This window comes from Rutidosis leptorrhynchoides, unplaced genomic scaffold, assembly GCF_046630445.1.
Source record: "Rutidosis leptorrhynchoides isolate AG116_Rl617_1_P2 unplaced genomic scaffold, CSIRO_AGI_Rlap_v1 contig10, whole genome shotgun sequence".
Taxonomy (NCBI): domain Eukaryota; kingdom Viridiplantae; phylum Streptophyta; class Magnoliopsida; order Asterales; family Asteraceae; genus Rutidosis; species Rutidosis leptorrhynchoides.
Genome location: NW_027266356.1, coordinates 97,739 through 116,331, shown reverse-complemented (window position 1 = coordinate 116,331; position 18,593 = coordinate 97,739). Strand labels below are relative to the sequence as shown.

Sequence of the window (18,593 nt, the reverse complement as noted above, 5' to 3'; positions counted from 1 at the left end):
AAAAAAAATACTAAAAAACATTATCTATTTATATATAGAGTAATATTTATTCAACATAAATTCAAAAAAAATTATGGTCATTTTATTGTTAGTCAATCAACTAGGCTTTGTGTGACTAAATGTTAGAACTCGAGTCGAGGGTATAGGTTTCGTGATAATCCAAAAACGAAATAGAACAAAATAATTAAGCATAAGATTGGAGAATAAATACTTGTAGTTTATATGTTAATAGGCCTGGGCCTGCTTGGTCAAGTTAGCTTCCATGGGCTATGAACTCGATGCAGGCCCAATAAAGTGCACAATTCATGAACGGTTTCCTAACGGATGGATGAAAGACAAACAAAGATGATTATATTTTGTTAATGATACAAACCTAGTGGACTGGTAGTAATAATAAAAGGTTTGAGAATATTATCCTTACAACTTATAATTGAACCGGATACGATCACAAGCAGGTTTTTATTTATTATCTCAATCTCAATTCATTCATTATACGTGATATAGATATCAAGCGTGGTGGTGGTGAGGCTTCTCAAAATCCTCGAGACTAGTGGGACGGAACCAGGCCTTCTCTTCTAAGGCCAAGCTGTCGCCACCATTCGCGACGACCGCCTCGCCGCCTGCAGGAGGATCTGCAACCGGGGAGAACACTCCGGTTTTAGGGTGTGGGGCCCAATACTTGTCCGATTCTGCCTCAATCACATGATCCGGAACTATGCTTGGCCGGACGTGCTCCTCAGGATTCTTGTCATATGCAGATGAGTGTGCAGCCCTCCTAGATTGAATGAAGACTAGTTTGTATTATGTACAAATAAAGAATATACAGAAGAAAATGACTAAATTGCCCGTTTCTGTGAATAATAGGGACAAAAAAGAATAAAACCAAACTGTATAGTTAACAAAAAATCAAAAAGAGGTTAATTGAACCAGACGGATAAAATCGGCTCGAGTACAATGAAAGCCAGTTAAACTACAACTCGGTTACTCAAATACATTCTGAAATCACTGGTCCAAGACAAGACAATCATGGATGTCAAATCAGATCACATTTTATAGACCAAGACATAGTTCTAACTTCTTCATTGCCGTTCTAAGTCGAAAGAACCGATTCGAACCGGTAAAGAAATTTTGCGATCAAGCCCAATACCCATAAGATAAAATAACTCAGGAGACAAGAACGTGAGACTCACGAGATATCGACTACCGACCAAATATTTATTCTTTAAAATAAAATAAGTGGGAATAAATAAGAAAAATAAATGTCTAATACTCCACTACTAAAAAAATACTCCACTAGTCTATGGAACGCATAATCCAAAGGATATACCATATGCTACTGTTACCCAACATTAATTACTAAAGTTATAAAGTCAAACTATATTTTTCTAAATATTAAAATAAAATTAAAAATCCAATTAGAAGACGCCGTTAATATCCAACGTTGTACCACATGACCAACTAGAATTAGATTCTTTTCTTTAAAAAGGCTGGTAAGGTTAGGTGGGGGTAATTATGCAAATCTTTGAAAGAGTTTTAACGGAGAATCGTTAACAACTTTTTTCTTTCCGTCCAAGATATGTCCTTATCCATTTGCCACGAATGCACATCCATCCACTTTCTACTAGTACAGGGTACAGCCCACAACACCTTTTCTTGTACGAAAATATATTCCCTATTTTGTAATCCCAACTATTTATCATTACCCGATTTACCCAATGTAAAATAAGTAATTATGATTTCTAAATTTAGGACATGTTCATTTTTGAGATTTGAATCAAGGACATTAAATTTACTCAATTTTTTTTTTATGTTATAAATTTACTCAATATAATTATTATTTTCATATACAGTTGAACCTATAACTTAGCTTACAATCTACATCATGAATTAATTAACGATCACGTTAATTCAAAAAAAAAAAAAATGAACAATCTCATACAATATCAAATATGAAAAATACTAAAACTTAACCATACATACAAAAAGGAAAAATGAAATACCTGAGAGAGGAACGAGTTGAAGAGAGTTGGTACTGAGTCCAGATCGGGTTGATGACTCGCTTCCCAAAGCTAACGACTGCTCCTTTTGAATTGACGGCGGCCATACAATAACAGAAAAAAACAATTAACTTAAACAACAGAAATAAGCTTAATTAAGCTTTTTTAGAGAGAGAGAGAATGGTAGAGAGAGAAATTATTAAGGAAATGAGTTTTGGTGTTCTTTTATCGTCCAACAATGAAATAACTACTCAGCTTTGTTTTGTCCGAATGTACCTAACCCCAGATAGATATATAGCGTGACTTTGACGGAAGCTGTCCATTTGATTTAATTATTTTTCATTCTATTTGTTGCCATTTGTATTTTGACGGAGTAAACATTATGGGAGCTAACGCCGTTAATTTTGTCGTTTTGGAAGAGGAGAGGTGGTTGTGAGGTGGTGAAAATACATTTTGATCCCTGACGTTTTTTTTATTTTCAATCCAGTTCCTCGAATAATTTGAAATGTTCAGATTTGACTGTCTTATTTTTCATAGAATTTTATAAAAATTTCGAAGAAAACAAAACAAAAATCGTCAACCGAACGAATTTTTTAAAAAAAAAAAAAATTTATAAAAAATGAAAAATTTTCAAAAACTTTTAAGAAATACAGCCTACTGAACTGGCCTTTAGCTCTCCCTAAAAGTGCGGTGTGATTCATTGGAAATTGTCTCGTGCGTTCTTAACTTTTTTGAAGACGTAGACCGGCCGGTTCAATCAAACATAGGGAGACCGGCTCATGTGCCGATTATGGCCGATTCCGATCACATGTTCAATGATCCGAAAATGAACCGGTTAAGAGATGGATTTGGATTTTGGACCATTGACATTCGGTTCAAGATCCGTATAAGGATGATTTTTGTTCAAAATCACATTTTAAGAAAATTTTACTTCATTTAATTTACGATCGGGTGTTCTCAAGTATGTAAGTAATTTTAAGAAAAAATTTATTTATGATTATTGATATTTAATCATATCTGTAACAAAGAAATTTATTTATTTTAAAGGTTATCGATGTTTGGTAATGTGAATAAAGTGAAAAAGGAAGGTAAAATAATTACTCGTGATGTGTTAGAATGAATTTACATCAAAATGATGAGTTATTAATAAATAAATAAAATAGAAATTATATTTTTATCCTTATTACTTATTGTAGTATAGCACAATATGATCCAGTTAGGACTATGGAGATTGTAATTCTCTTCGTATTTTCTTAAAAAAAAAAAACTTGCATGCATATAGAGATAGAGGTCTTCACTTCATACCTATGGATAATCAAAATTATTTTGTACATTACAGTCACTCATTCATTCACTTTTTATTCTAGTAATGTAAATATCATCACTATAAAAATTATAAATTAATTACTATCTGTTATCCATGTCTGATTCTTGAGGAGCAAAGAGATTGGAGCACACAAGATTTATCAAAAGTGAATTGGAAATAATCAAATTCAAAACTTACTTTTAGTTCAACCTAGAGCGTGGTTCAATTGTTAAAGTATTTTTTCTTTGGAGAGATCATGAATGAATTTGATTTTTGGGAAGTTTGGATTGAAAAAAGGAGATAATTTTTAAATCAGTTAAATAATCATATTTTAACCATTCTCAGTTTTTTATTTTTTTTTTGTCAATATAAAGTATTTTGTATTGCCAAAGTAACATTCTCAAATCTTAGTAGCCCAAACTTCAAAAAGAAAAGAATTCTTAGTAGCCCAAAGGTGGAAAACAAATTGTGTATTGGGCTTTCGTGGATTTTGTTCTTCATTTTGGAAGTCATAGCCTTGGGTAGGACAAAATCTTTGATCCAGATTGAATCCAAATAATAAATCGATGATCATTGGTCCAGAAACTATTCAAAATTAATTTAAAAGTATCTTAAAACAAGAGAAAGTTGCCACTACTCACTAGTTTATGTAGCCAATCAAAATCATACATGGATGATTTGAATGATGTATAACAGATTAAATTGAAGCAATCAAGTTTTGAGGCTATCCATCCACATATATATTTTGAAAAGAAGTGTTTGGTTTCATTTGGGAATTTCCCTGCAAACTAGAGATTTTACTGAAAATAAAAGCCATCGACCACCCATGTGGAGATTCTTCCAGTTATGCCAGTGATGACCAATAACTTTTTTTTTTTTTCTCTTGCCTGTTGTGGTCCTAGAATTAATACAACAAATCGGGCAAAACATTTATACCCAACATTAAAATATCATAAATGCCAATTTTAAACAAAACAAAAAAAAAAAAAAAAAAAAAAACCCATAAGAACATATCTATCTAAGAAAATGTCAATCTATAATAATAATAATGATCATTACAATTATATTCTGTTAAAATCAATCCTTCAAGAGCTCCTCATTTGAATCGTCAAATTAATGGATCGATGATGGTATTTGATTGAACCTGAAACAAAAAGGTAATCTTCATTACATAATATGACTTTTTTCTTGTTATTATTTTTTAAATTCTTTAAATAGTACATCAAGAGATTTGTTATATTTTTATTTTTTTGTCTTCCCCACTAATATTTTTTCAACTCACTAAGACACTAACTAGACTAATAATTAATTTAAATAAAATAAATGATAAATTGTAAATAAGGGACCTAAAAAGTATGTTACTGGTAAGTGTCAAGAGGTAGTAATTTGTAAGGTTGGTTGTAAAAAATTATTCACCTATGCTTTATATACGTTCGCAAAGCATCACCGTCACTTTACACATAAGATGGAGAATGATACGTAATTACTATATACTATAAGTGAGAGAGGAGTGCCATATTATTATTCAAAATAACTCTTATACTGGTTGTTGGATGATTAAATTAGAAGGTGACAAGAAATGATGCCAAATTCTGTGAAGTAGAAATGTTATGAAAGTTGCAAAACAAAATGCCAAATCGGAACACAAACTTTGTTCAACCCGAAACGAACACTAGCAAGTGTTGGTCGCTTTCATGATACTAATTTTTATGTTTTAAGACATAATTTCATTATTAATGTTAATTTTTGTTTACAAAATAATGTATGCTTAGTCATCGTCTGGGCACCCACGGAAGTAGTTGGTCGCTTTCATAATTGAGAGCTGCCGGTGAACATAAGCTCTTAAGTATTTCCCATAAAGTAGAGTTTGCTTGAGAAAATCTGAGTCCTAATTGGTAATGGACAAATCCATTACTGATAGTAAATATATAGTACAGTATTTGTTGTTAGGTAGCATTATTTAAACAAGAAAACAGTAGTAACCATTTTTGTTCCTTAGGAGATCTGTATACCACTTTTTCTATCAATTCATAAGACGGTGGAGATGATCTTAATTCAAATATTATGGGAGTCTATAATCATATGTCTGACAAAATTTGATATCTATATATGTTACAAATTCACCACGCGGATGAAGCGATTCAGCTACGTATACAAGTCATTAATTAATTTAGTTGGCGTAGGAATCATGTTTTAATTTTGATTCAAGTTTGAAGCATGATTCGACTTCCCAGGAAAGTAACTTGATATTCTAGGATGTTTTGAATACTGAGAGTTATTGTTTGTCAAAAGTTTTAATAATAAATTGATGCAAGTTGTTTTGAGGTATTTTGTCAAAAATGTCGACGGAACAAGGAGATTTTAGGACATTGAAAGAGGAGATTGTTAGAACATGTTATTTTTTAAGGGGAGTTTTCACCGTTTTAGGGTTTCAACATCTATCAATGAAATCATTCCCTATCAGAAGATATATTTGGTCGTGGTATTAGTCCGAGTCTTCTAAATTAAGCGGAACTTAGGGGCCTAGAATGAACCCCGAAAAAATTAGTCTAAAATATATTTATCAAATATAGAGTATAGTTTTATAAGTATTTAAGCTCTCGAACTAACTAATTATGAGAGTTGGCGGACATAATAAATTACAGGTGGTCGAATGTGAAGATTTTATGTTGCGAAAAAACTTTCTTAAAATTCAAGAGATAAATTACACGTAAATTTTGTTGCACATATATACATACTTATATGTAGCAATTATTGGATATATTCATACCGATATGAAAAGAAACATAACAGCAGCAGTAAAACTGATTGTGCAAAAATATAAAAAGAAGTAAGGAAAAATACAAAAAACCGCGCGAGAAATGATTTGGAATCGTTTTCTTTGGGGCGTGTTTTTTGTGTTCTCTCTCTTTGGTGCATAATGTTATTGGAAATCAGCTCTTGAGATATAATGATACAAAGATTTTTTATACGCCGGCATCAATGAAGGATAAGTCGGTCACAATATTGTCGAATCATCAAAGTCTCCCTAAAGAGTTCGTTATCATGACTAAATTAAAAAATTTAGAATAGAAACAACATCATCGTCCACAATAGTTTTGCATATATTGCACATGCTGATGTTGTAAATAAAAATGAATATCTTCAAATTGACATCTTGAATAATTAATGTCTATCCAAACCGCAATTCAAATTAGATTATTCATTGTTGAAGAGTGATGGTAGACCTATAGTCCAAACTTTTAAAGATAAATGATATGAATTACGCGTGAATATTTGTGCAAAAAATAAAATTGAGATTGTGAAATATAAAACTCGCATCATCGTACAAGATTTTTTCTATAGTATATTTTTAGGTTTTTTTGGATAAACCATATTAAAAGGAAAGGTTTTTTCCATAGTAGTATATGTAGTTACTTTTAGTGATTTAAATAAATTGTTAAATCATGAAAAATTTAATATGCTTACCACAAACATATGGAACTCTTGAGAAAAATAGTCCCCGAAGTGGCTACATGATTGATTTGAGGAGGATATTTTCGATCAAGGTCTTTATCCCAATTGGATTTTTCTCAGTGATTTTTTGTCGAGACAACAACTTTAATGTATATGATATAAATGTACTCTTTCCTCCCCATTCAATTTTCTCCTAAACTTTTTGCGAGTAATCTTGAGGCAAGATCGTGAGGCACCAATACAAACCTTTGAATTTATTTAATCATGCATGAATATGTATTCTTTTTCATTGATCATAATTTTGCCTCATTACGGTTTTTTTGTTGAAGTTTTAACGTTACAACGATTTTGATGTGTATACACTTAGCATTCTTTTCTTTATTATTAAAATTTTTATCTCAATGAATTTTTTTTGATAAAGTTTTACCAAAAACATGATATAATATTTTTTTTATCCCTTAAAATTTTACTTGTCATGTTCAATGGAATATATAACATATGATTCATGAGGGAGAGTAGTAGAAAATTCCGTACTCTTTTTTTCTCAACCGAGTTTTGTTTTTAAAGAGTTTTGTCGGCAAAATTTTATCTTCTCATATGTATGATAATATTAGATATTCTTTATTTCTTTCTATTAATTTGGATTGTTCTAAAAATTTGTAATTATGGATTTAATTAAGTCAATAATTGTATATTTGGTGAAAGAAACTTACTTGAAGATGAAGAAATATTTGAAAAGAATGTCATTGATGAAGAAAGCACTTGAAATGATGTATATGAAGCTTGGTGACATCTTGGGAAGCAAAATGGAGATGGTGGAACTGCTAAAACCAAACTGCATTGGCCTTGAAACAGAGAAATCTACATAAAACAGCCTCCAAGGACCTACAGTACAGAAAAAGAAATACAGGGACCAAAACATCTATCTTTCTAACAGAGTGGCAAAGTTTTCTCAAATTTGGATGGTAGGTGTAAAATGGTATTCTAAACATGTCTATGAAAGAAAAATGCAGAAAAAAATCATATGCAGATTATGATTATCCAAGTTGTTGATTTTGACTCTTTAAATAACTCAAATGATATTTTTGTGTTTGTTGCGGCAAAATTGTCATAGGATACTGCATTTAGGTCATAGATGATGTCTATGAAGTGTTTGTATGGCTGCATTGGAGTTGTAGCAAACAGAAGTGAGAAAAGTATTTTTATGACCAGTTTTGAAGGTATTTATGCTAAAAAGGTGTTTTTCGGTTTTCTTGGGGAAATGATTGAATTCTTGCTAAAAAATGCCTTGAATGGTGTATTGAAGGTGTCTATGAAGCTGTATTGGAATTTACAATACCACAAGTGAAAGTTGGTTCTCAAAGTCAAGTGTTAGACCTTTTTTCAATTTCACTATTTACTATCAAATTCTGTAAAAATCAATAGTGGTTTTTCTGGTTTTCTTTGTCATTTAGCTCAGATTTATGCTTTTTGTTAGCCAATAGTATTAAGGTATTAGTCCTAAAGTGTTTGGCATACTTATATTGCCACTATAAGTTAGTTTAGTGATTGGTGAGCAAGTAAAACTCTTATATATATTAGCTGTAGGAAGAAAAATTGAATGTAATTCCATTCCAATTTCTTTCTTGCACTTTTAGTTTCAATGAGAGAAATTAATTTTATGTTTCATTTTTCAGTATTAAGGCAAAATTTCAGTTTCAAGGTTTGTCGGTTTTCAATCACAAAGAATCAAAAATCTGTTTTTTTTGCTTGTGATGTCTATGATCAAGCTTCATTGTCTATGATAGGTTTTGATTGACATTCATCAAATACAACTTACATAGGCTGTTTATTTCACTAGAAAATGAAATAACAATTTCAGTGTTACTGTTTCATCAATTTTCTTCATTAGATTGTGTTTGATATTGGCTTTTTGCTGAAAAGATCGATTCCGACCAATTCTTTCACCTCCTACATAGATTTTGCCCAATTAAATTTTTCTTGAGAAAATTTTTGTCATGTACGATATTGATGATCCATATATATATATATATATCAAGGAGTTGTGGATTATAAATCACATGGGTAAATATATAAATAACTCTCAATAACCTTGATAAATTTTCACTCTTTTGTTATTTTTAGCTTGTACATTCATTAGCGCTACTCTTATTTATATCTTCATAAAAATAAGTATAACATGTTTGACGAGAGAGTCTACGTAAGAATCTATTTGCTACATAAAAATACAATACTACTACAATTCTCTTTTAACTCTTGTTCCATTCTATTGTCTTCCAAAAAATATCTTTTATTTTTGATATGGAAAAAATATTTTTAATTTTTTTTTATTTATTTTTCCATTGTAGTGTGTTTTATTTACTTTAAAAACTAGAATATAATGTGTGCGTTTATCGAAACGTTCATAAATCATTTTGACCCTATCAGGACAGGAATGGGACCCCAAATATACAAATAGTAGTTTGGCAGGGAAAAAGAAAACAGCTGGGGGCAGTAAAAGCCAAATGTGATTTTATGTCAAATCTAAGTCCTTGAAAGAAACATTCACATGTGAGCAGTGAAGGAAGGAAGAAGAAGAAGAAAAAGAAGAAGAAGAAGAGCATATGATATGATGATCTGTTGCTAACTGATCAGTTCTGCAATTAATTTGTTTTAGTCTCTTCTTCTACTCTCCCCATAGCAAACACTACACGTGAACACAATCAAATAAATTTCTTTCATTTCGTTCTTTCACCTTCACAGCTATCTCCTTATTGTTTATTGTCAAATATAATCTTATCATTTTAAGATTTTTATTTTTAATTAAAATACATGATCTTCATTTGATAAATTCAGGATAAATTATAATAATAATTATTTCTAATTTTAAAGAAGAAAAATAAGAGGAGTTAAAATCTTATCTTATTTTATTATAATGGGGATAGCCCCTAAAATGTCTTCATTAGTCCAGCTGGATGGAAATTGTCGTATATTTGTTAGTTGTATATAGGTCATATTTTTTTTCTAATACTATATAGAAGGTCGACTCCACGCTTTATTTTAATTTTATTTTTTACAGTAACATAAGTGGAAAGTATTTATGGAAAATTGTGAACGCAAAAATAAGGTACGTCGTGGACGCACGTATTTGGAACATTAATTAATAGGAATAACAAACATACCTTGGCTCCACGTCAGGGTTTTCTCACAATCTAACAAACGGAAAAAGAAACGAAAAAAAGAAGAACAAATGGCCAAACCGTACTAGTCTCTCATCTCACCTTCTATATTACGTTGAGTCGATCGTTACATAAATTTTTGACAAAATCATACGTTTAGGTCCTTAACATTTTACTTAAAATCTAATTCGTCTCCCATATTTTAATCCATATATATATATTTAGTTTTTACGTTTGACAATCATATTTGGTATCCTTTTCGTAGAAGTCCGTAAAAACGAACTATTATTGAGTAATGAGGGTGAATATATTACACTTTCCAACTATGAGCTACTAATGATATTTCATTTAAGAGTTCATTGCCACAAATCCCTAAACACAATGGTTGCCACAAATCCCTAAATACAATGGTCTAACTGAAGGTAAGGATCAACTGATCAACACATTATTGAAATTGGCCTATTTCTATTATCACATAACGTCTATGTCTATCAAATAGTGAATCAATGCCTTTTCCACAAATATCTACCTTATAAATCAAATGTTTACGCATAAATTTAACATGACCAGTTCTTTTGCCAAATATTTGTTGGAATTTAGATTCCAAAATAATTGTATTTAAGTTAAATAATTTATCCACAAGTAAAAAAAAAAGAAGAGGATTATTATGCAAGTAAAATACATTGTATATCAAATGGTCTAAAACCATTGATTATTTAAAACAAAAATGTTAGTACAAGAACTTCAGGAAACTTGAAATTCTGTACACCATATACGGTTTGAAAACTGTTATGGGTAAGTGGACACAATTTTGAAATCTGTTTATATATTATGAAACTAGACATCTTAAGGTTTCTTTTAATATAAAATTCGACCAAAACAGAGTTCATTTGTCCCAAAATGTTTCAAACCAAAGTCTCGGTTCAAATAGAAGAGAAAATCCGAAAATAATAAATTGTTTTGAAAATGTCTCTTTTCAAAATAAAATGAACAGTTGTATCGCTTCACACACTTACCTATATAAATGAGATATTTATTTCATTTTGACACACATAACAATTAAAAGTAATCTCAAAATCACTTCATCTTTCTCTAAACTTGAAAGACTTTTTTAGTTTTATTCTTAGAAAATTTTAAGGGTTTGCTACCTTGGAATCTTCTGGTGCTTCCTTAAAATCCTGAAGGAATATCATCCATAAAACCAGTAGCAACATAGTGGGAGCGATAATTCCTTAAGGACATAGAATCACTTCTATATGGGAACACATTGGTATAAACCGTAAGCAGATTCTAAACTTCATCATTACTTGCTACAGAAGAATTTACAATAAATTTTGGAACTAGACCCAATAATTCGAAACTTTAAATCTTGGGGTGCTCGTGCTACCTAAGGATAAACCATAGACCAATGACAAGCTATAACCAAAATCCATAGCCTGTGTTTTCCTAGGATACTCACCTGCTCAAAGTGACTACTATTGTCTTGATGTTTTTACGTCTAGAATCTTTGTTTCTCGCAGTTTTCGCAGGCAAACCTAGTCAGCCTGACCAATCATCCGCTTCCGCCCTATTTGACTAGATACCACCCATCATCCCCCTTCCCACTAGAATACATGCATATGCCACTTGCGCCATTATCTCCACCTACACCTGAGAAAGATATCCCTAAGGTAAGTAATTATATGAACACTGAGAATGATATATATGAACTTCTCATCACATAATCACATGAGGGAAGATGGCACGGTTTTAGTAGCGTAAATCGAGTTTTAGGAACATAAACTCAACAATATTGAGAGAAATCTCAAATTAGAATTTTTATTGATCAAAATTTATTTAAACTGATAAGAAAAGCGTTTAAATAGTCTTACGAAAATAGGAAACTAAACAAAAACCTAACAGAAATAGGAAATCGAAAATAATAAAAACTAAACGAAAATCTAAAGTGGCCCGTCGAGCGATGAAAAAGGGCTAGGATGAAGCCCTTAACGAACTCCAACATGGTTATCCCTAATTGCCCGTAGAAGTTATGATCGTTTCAAAATCGGTTGACTTTTTCGACAATCGTTTTTTGATAGAAAGATTTTACTAATGAATTAGTTAGATGGTCGAGTTCGCTAATTTCAGCTATCCCCGAACCGCCAGATGAAACCACTTGGAAAAACCGTACTTGAGAAGGAGAGCGTCGTCCAAAAGCGAACTACCGGAGAATGAAAACCTCAAAAATTCAATTACAAATAACGTTCAAAGTCTAGAGAAAATAAAAGCAACTAGCTATTACAATTATCCCTTAGAGGATGCAGAAACACATTCACAGAAGAACATCCACCACTAAAGACAAGAGAGATCCAATCTTCAAAATCAAATGATATCCATCAATTCTTTACCACAAAGGAGAGGAGAACTACCAAAGAAGAATCAGAGGAGCAAAGCTTCAATCTCTGCCACGAAGGAGAGGATAATGAAAATTCTAACCGAATGCGGTTGGGATCTCTACAAAAAACAGAAAGGAAATTGTACTGGAGACAAAAAGACAAAACGACAAAATGTTAACCAAAAATTGGAGAATATATCACTAAAAAACAGAACTAAGAGGGAGTGCATAATTAGGCAGAAGCATGACAAGTCAAACATGACCAGACAAAAAAAATACCAAGAAGAGCCAAAGATAAACAAGAACGGGAGTATAATTCTAATACAACAAATGAGATCACTAATTAACGTTGCACGGGATTTTGGTTCTTGGCCTAACCAAGATACTCTTCGACTATACATTCTACATAAGAAGAACACTATATGAAAGTCGATTCAAATGTTGAGCTAAAGGGCTTAGCTTTCGGCTACTGCCAACGTTGAACCAACGACCATTGCTCAGGAGCTCAAACATCTAGAGTTGCTCCAAGCCTCTCATCCAAGTCAGATTTGATTGACTGTAGATCTTCCGAATTAAACGTTGCTCTGATGGCTCGGTTCACAAATTCAAATCTCGCCTTGTTGCTAAAGGTTTTCATCAGCAATCGGGTGTTGTATTTGCTTAAACTTCCAGTCATGTTGTACAACGTACAACAATTAGGATTATTCTCAGCACATCTATATCAAAAGGATGGGACCTTCGACAATTAGATGTGAACAATGTGTTTCGTCAAGGACCATTGATACAAAACATTTTTATGGAACAATCTAAGGATTTTATTGACTCCAATAGGCTTGACTATATGTGTAATTTTAATAAATCTAACTATGGTCTTAAGCAAACTTCGAGAGTTGGATGTCAAGCTCTAAAAAAAATTCTTCTCTACACTGGGGTTTCTAACTCTTATTCGGATGGTTCCTTGTTTTATCAGACGCTTAAGGCATGAAATTATCATTTTAATTGTTTATGTTGACACATAAGCAACCAAGCCTACAAAACGGACACAACCTTCTTCAGACCAACCTTTTTTCGACAAAAGAAGCTACGAAGCACTTTTTTCGACACTTGGAGCTCCGAATCACTTTTCATTGGGCATATGGGCATATGAAGGTATTATCCCAAATGAACATCTGCCCAAAAAAAAAAGAAGCAAAATAGAGTGATATTATTTAGTTCAAGGATCTAAATGTAATGTTCGGCATAATTTAAGGACTGATCGTGTAATTATCTGTGCAATAACTCTAAACGCGGTATTCGGATTAGTACTAATTTTAGTCTCACATAATCAAATTATAATCTCCATCATCCTAGGTAGCAAATAAAAGGTCGACAACCCTCAAAAGCCTCCACCACCAATTAAGCAAAACCTCTCTAAAAAAAGACCTTTCCACCTATTAATTTGTTTTCCCAGGAACCAAACATAAGTTTTGATCTTCTCACTCTTGGTGAGTAGTTGAGTTACAAGGGAAGCTTTCCTTCCCTCTCCCTCTCTCTCTCTTTGTTTGCAGAAGCCACCAACAAACAAACCAGCCATTAATGGAGGCTTTCTTTGAGCTTTACTTTAGCTTGTAGCCAATTCCAGGGGTCTTCGTGGGCAAGGATTTATTTTTTGTATACAAAACAATTTTTTTTCATCTCGGTTTCTTGTTTCTAGCGAGACCCTTGATTTATTTTCCATTTTCCATTTGATTTTTGTCGAGAAACAAACATCATTAGGTTGCTCTCTTAAAAACCTCAAAGTTTTGTTTCTTTTCTTAATTTATTTTTAGAACGTCGTCCGTAAAAGTCATTTTAATTTTTTTTCGCATTCATTTTTGTGCCAAGAATCCAATTTATAGAGTTTTACGAGAATTTAATTATTATTGTATATAAAAATTCCTGGCTCTTTAAATTTTGATATTTTTGATCTGAAAATGATGTCACGGCGTTTCCGGGAGCCATCGGTTAAGAGGAGGCAACCGCTCCTTCAAAGCCGGTCATTTTACTCCTCAGCCTCCACCTCCACCTCGTCCTCTTCTGCTACGTCTCCCTCGGCCTCCCCGTACAGGGCATCATCGTACGGGTTCGCGGAGGTTGCAGGGGGAACGACAGCTGAATGCGCAGCGATATGCTGCTGTTGTCCCTGCGGATTAGCCAATTTCCTAATCCTGGCAATGTATAAGCTGCCAGCAGGATTATGTCGCAATGCCATTCGGAATAAGCGTCGGAAACGGCTTATTAAGAAAGGGCTTGTCCCTCCGTTGGGGCGGCAACGGTGTCGATGCGGCTGCGATGAGACAGAGCTTCAGATTCACTCCATCAATGATGATGATTTGGTCTTTTTCGATAATGATAATGAATCGAACATGGAGTTGGAGAAGGAGATGTGGGATAAATTTTATGAAACTGGCTTTTGGAGAAGTCCTTCACAGAGAGAGCGACAGTGAAAAAAAAAATTCTTACTTCAAAAGCACTTTCCGATAAGTTACTTTTTTTGTTTTCCTACCGTGCTCGTGAAGAAAGCGAGAGAGGTTACATTACATCGAGGTTAGATTACATCAATATGGAGGGAGAGAAAACGGGAAGGATTTTACTTGCGTAAATTGAGTATTTTCATGTTTATGTTGGAATATTTTCTTTTTACGTTGTTGAATGTATGTGTAAATAGTTTCATTTTGTTCAAATTTATTGATGAAAAATTTACTTATTATTCAAGATTTTTCTTAATTGAATTAGTCTTTGAATTACCTCAAATATTTTAGTGAAAGACTAGATTTATTATCTCATGTTTGCTTTTCGGCTCCAAAGTTTTAATTAGAATGACTAAAAAACTATATTCTTTCATCATTTCTTCGATCGTGATGGAAAATTTTACAAGCAAAAAATTTAACTTGGGTTAATTCTTTCTTTTATTAAATTTGACCAAATGTTGACTAAAATAATTTAATAGGCCACCATTACGCAGTTTATTGTTATTATTATTGAGGCTAGCTGTGTACGTACTTCTGGTAAATTGAAGGAAGGCAGACAGACAGAAGCTTGATTGTCCTTTAATGTAAGAGATATGAGGTCGCTATCTAAAAGTCTGAGGAAATGTTAGGCCCAGGTGGGTTATCCAGATAGATAGACAGACAATTTCAAATTGAAACCGATGACCAAATCAATTAAACAGTGGCTGGCTTTAATTTTGGGGCGTGTAAACTGTCCTTTTTGCTAGCTGCCCCGTCGGATTGGATTCGTACACCAATGACTACGACGACGAGTGGTCACCGGCCGAATTTTTGAAAGTCTACATCGGACATAAATTTGTGTCCACCATAATATTCTTCATAAGTCCCTATATATTTAATGAAATGAGCCAATTATAAGGTTGCAATTAATTGAATAATGCATTTAAAAAAAGTGATTTTAACTGATGAATAAAGTTAAATTCATTGAATTTTAATTTTTTTTACTAAGCTATAGCTATATATATAATATACTGGAATGCTTGATGAATTTTTTATTTCATATAGAAACGCTATAATCTGATGTGAAGAGTAAAAAAAGGTAAAAACTATATAAATGGAAAATAACTTTGCTGTGTCTTTAGGAGCAGCATTTTGCTGCTTCCACCAATAAAAAATTATCACATAGGATAGATAAAAAATTTTGGAAAATTTATAGTTAAAAAATTCTTTGTTTGATTTTTATTTTTAAGATTCATTTTTAAATTTTACGGTACGTAATTTTATCACTTTTTCTTTAGGATTCACAATTCTCCTATAAAATATAATAATGTATATTTTTTTATGAATCCTGAAAATCGACGAATAAAAATTATGTAAAAACAAACATGACCTTATATTAATTTTTTTTTTTAATTGACTATTTCTTATTAATGGATACAACAAAATGAAACTCCCGGAGCAGCTAAATATTTTTCATATATATGAGCTCACTTTCTCATTTAGGAATAATTTTTTTTGTCAAAATAATTAGAGTTATTGGACTCTGTTAAATCGAGTTAACTCGACCTTCAACGTATGAACTTTATCTTTAGATAGGGGCTTACTCAAATAAGTACGAGTAAACAGAGGCACATATGGGTCACCGAAAAACAAATACTTGATAAATTAATATTCAATAAACTAATAATCTCGTTAAAATAATAATTTTTTTCGATCCCGATTCGAGACCAACATGATAAATTAATAATTAATTAAATTTATAAGATAATATAAAATAAATTAATTAACATAGATCCTATTTGATATATAAATTAATAACTCATGATTTGTATTAAAATATTTTATACGTAATTTATAACTAAACTAAGAAAGTTCTTGAAAATATGAATTTAATGTTGCTTGTTTTTCTTAAAAAAATTAATATCACCCATCTCTAATATTTCGTATTGCGTTAAGAAAATTTGATGTAGAGATCTCAATTGTTCTTGATTTTCCGATGATTCCCCATCTATCAATCGAAGTTTACAATGCTTAAAATAATTTGCAATAGTATTTGGATGGACATCTATTTTTCATGTCGAGATTGCAAGATTCATCGCATCTTAAACATTAATTTTTTACAAATTTGTGTTCTCAATTCAAAACTCTCCAAATGATTTCATAAAATCGTTGACGATAATACATTTTAAAAGTTCGTATGAAATATGTATGGAATATTAAAAAATAATCAATGAAAATACGTGAATTTAAGCAATATGCATAATTAATACTTAATATATATAAATTAATATCAATATATATTATGGTCATTATTCACATAATAGAAATATATGATATATGATATATAATATATAAATTAATAATTATTAATTTACGTAATTAATTAATATCTCGTTAAATTAATAAATTTTAACGGTCCCGACGTTATTAATTTATAGAGGTTTGTTTGTACTTACGAGCTCTCTCTAGCCATAGTTTATGGTGCTTTGTTAAATGTCGAGTAAATGCATATCAAAATGACATAACCTCAGTAAATTGAAAATATTTTACCATAAAAAATTGGAAAATATTATAATTGAATATGACAAATTAATATTACCTTCAGCATCTCTATATCCCCCCATTTTCAATTAAATCCATTTTCAATAAAATCAATCACAGTCTCCAAATTTCCTTCTAATTGCATGATTCTAAATACTTCTGATTGCATGATTCTAAATACAGAAAGGAATAAAAGAGTAACAAATTATATGTTCTTGTATGAAAAAAAGAATCTTAAAAGAGCACGTAAGAAATTAATCTATCAATCCAAGTATAGATTAATTTTAATTAAAAATATATACATTAAAAGCCTACGACATCATTAAGCACCTCAACTTTCAAGTTCGTGTTTAAATAGTATCTTTTTATGGATGTGTATGGTTTTGGTCTTTAATGTTTAGTATTGCTATTACACTGATATACGGTGAATTTTATTACTGACGATGTTATGTGTATATATTTCTCTATGTAGTTGTTGTTGATACTTATTAATGACTGGATTAGTTCAATACTCTTATATTTTGAAAATATTTTTGTACTTGCATATAATTTAAGCTAGAGTTTGATGATTGAAATAGTTAAATATTTTGGACTTAGTTCTAGAAAAGACTAAGCTACTCTTCTAAGTTTTTACGAGAAGACGCCCTTAAAAGATTTAAATAGTTTGAAGTTTGATAGATAAGCATAGAACGTGATAAATTTTATAGTTTTAAAAATTGATTTAATCTTCAAAGGTAGAAACGATAAAATTGAAACAACAAGATTGTTATACTCAAATATACTCAATCTAATCTAATGCAATTTTTTTTTCTTTCTTTTGGGAACTGGTTGGATTGATTTTGGAGAATTTTTTTTTAATCCAAACTAATACAAATCCATCACCCTTGGATTGGATTGACAAATGCAATCTAATCCATTCACACGTCTATCTTTTATATTTAGTAGAATATACGACACGATTGTAATGCCACAAAACCTCTAATCAAGTGAATAATAAAAACAAGACACATAAACAAGAGAAAATGAAGCTAGAAATCTTAACTAATAAACTCTTTAACTCCAAGACTAGGAGCATTAACTAATAGAATAAGGGTAAAAAAATTTGGAATAAAAGAATTAATCAAGCTATGGTTGAAACATTCCGACAATAAGAACGTCCATCTTGGACCAATGAAAAAACTCCAAAAACAACATTTATTACATTTCTCTACTTTATTTATTACAATAGAGACGCGACTTTTATAAAATAAAAGATTTAAAAATATGATATGAGAACTAATCTGATTAGAAAAC

General features: G+C 31.3%; 2 protein-coding genes across 2 annotated transcripts; one reads left to right on the top strand and one right to left on the bottom strand.

The window, feature by feature from the left end:
- Window positions 1-507: 507 nt before the first annotated feature.
- On the bottom strand, window positions 508-13,864 carry LOC139880976 (late embryogenesis abundant protein At5g17165-like). Its single transcript, XM_071865524.1, has 2 exons — window positions 13,714-13,864; window positions 508-791 (listed from the first exon to the last, which is right to left on the bottom strand). The coding sequence occupies exons 1-2, from the start codon at window positions 13,862-13,864 to the stop codon at window positions 508-510; spliced, it is 435 nt and encodes a 144-aa protein (XP_071721625.1).
- A 379-nt stretch (window positions 13,865-14,243) lies between these two features.
- Window positions 14,244-14,756, top strand: LOC139880975 (uncharacterized). The gene has a single exon (XM_071865523.1). It carries the CDS (start codon window positions 14,244-14,246, stop codon window positions 14,754-14,756), a length of 513 nt encoding a protein of 170 aa, XP_071721624.1.
- The last annotated feature ends 3,837 nt before the right edge of the window (window positions 14,757-18,593 follow it).

Bases quoted from the DNA above. Each gene is read 5' to 3' on its own strand.
- LOC139880976 (XM_071865524.1), bottom strand. From the start codon at position 13,864: ATGGCTGGTTTGTTTGTTGGTGGCTTCTGCAAACAAAGAGAGAGAGAG. The intron at 792-13,713 runs GTCTTTTTTTAG...AATACAAACTAG, and splicing joins ACAAATTAATAGGTGGAAAG to TCTTCATTCAATCTAGGAGG.
- LOC139880975 (XM_071865523.1), top strand. From the start codon at position 14,244: ATGATGTCACGGCGTTTCCGGGAGCCATCGGTTAAGAGGAGGCAACCG.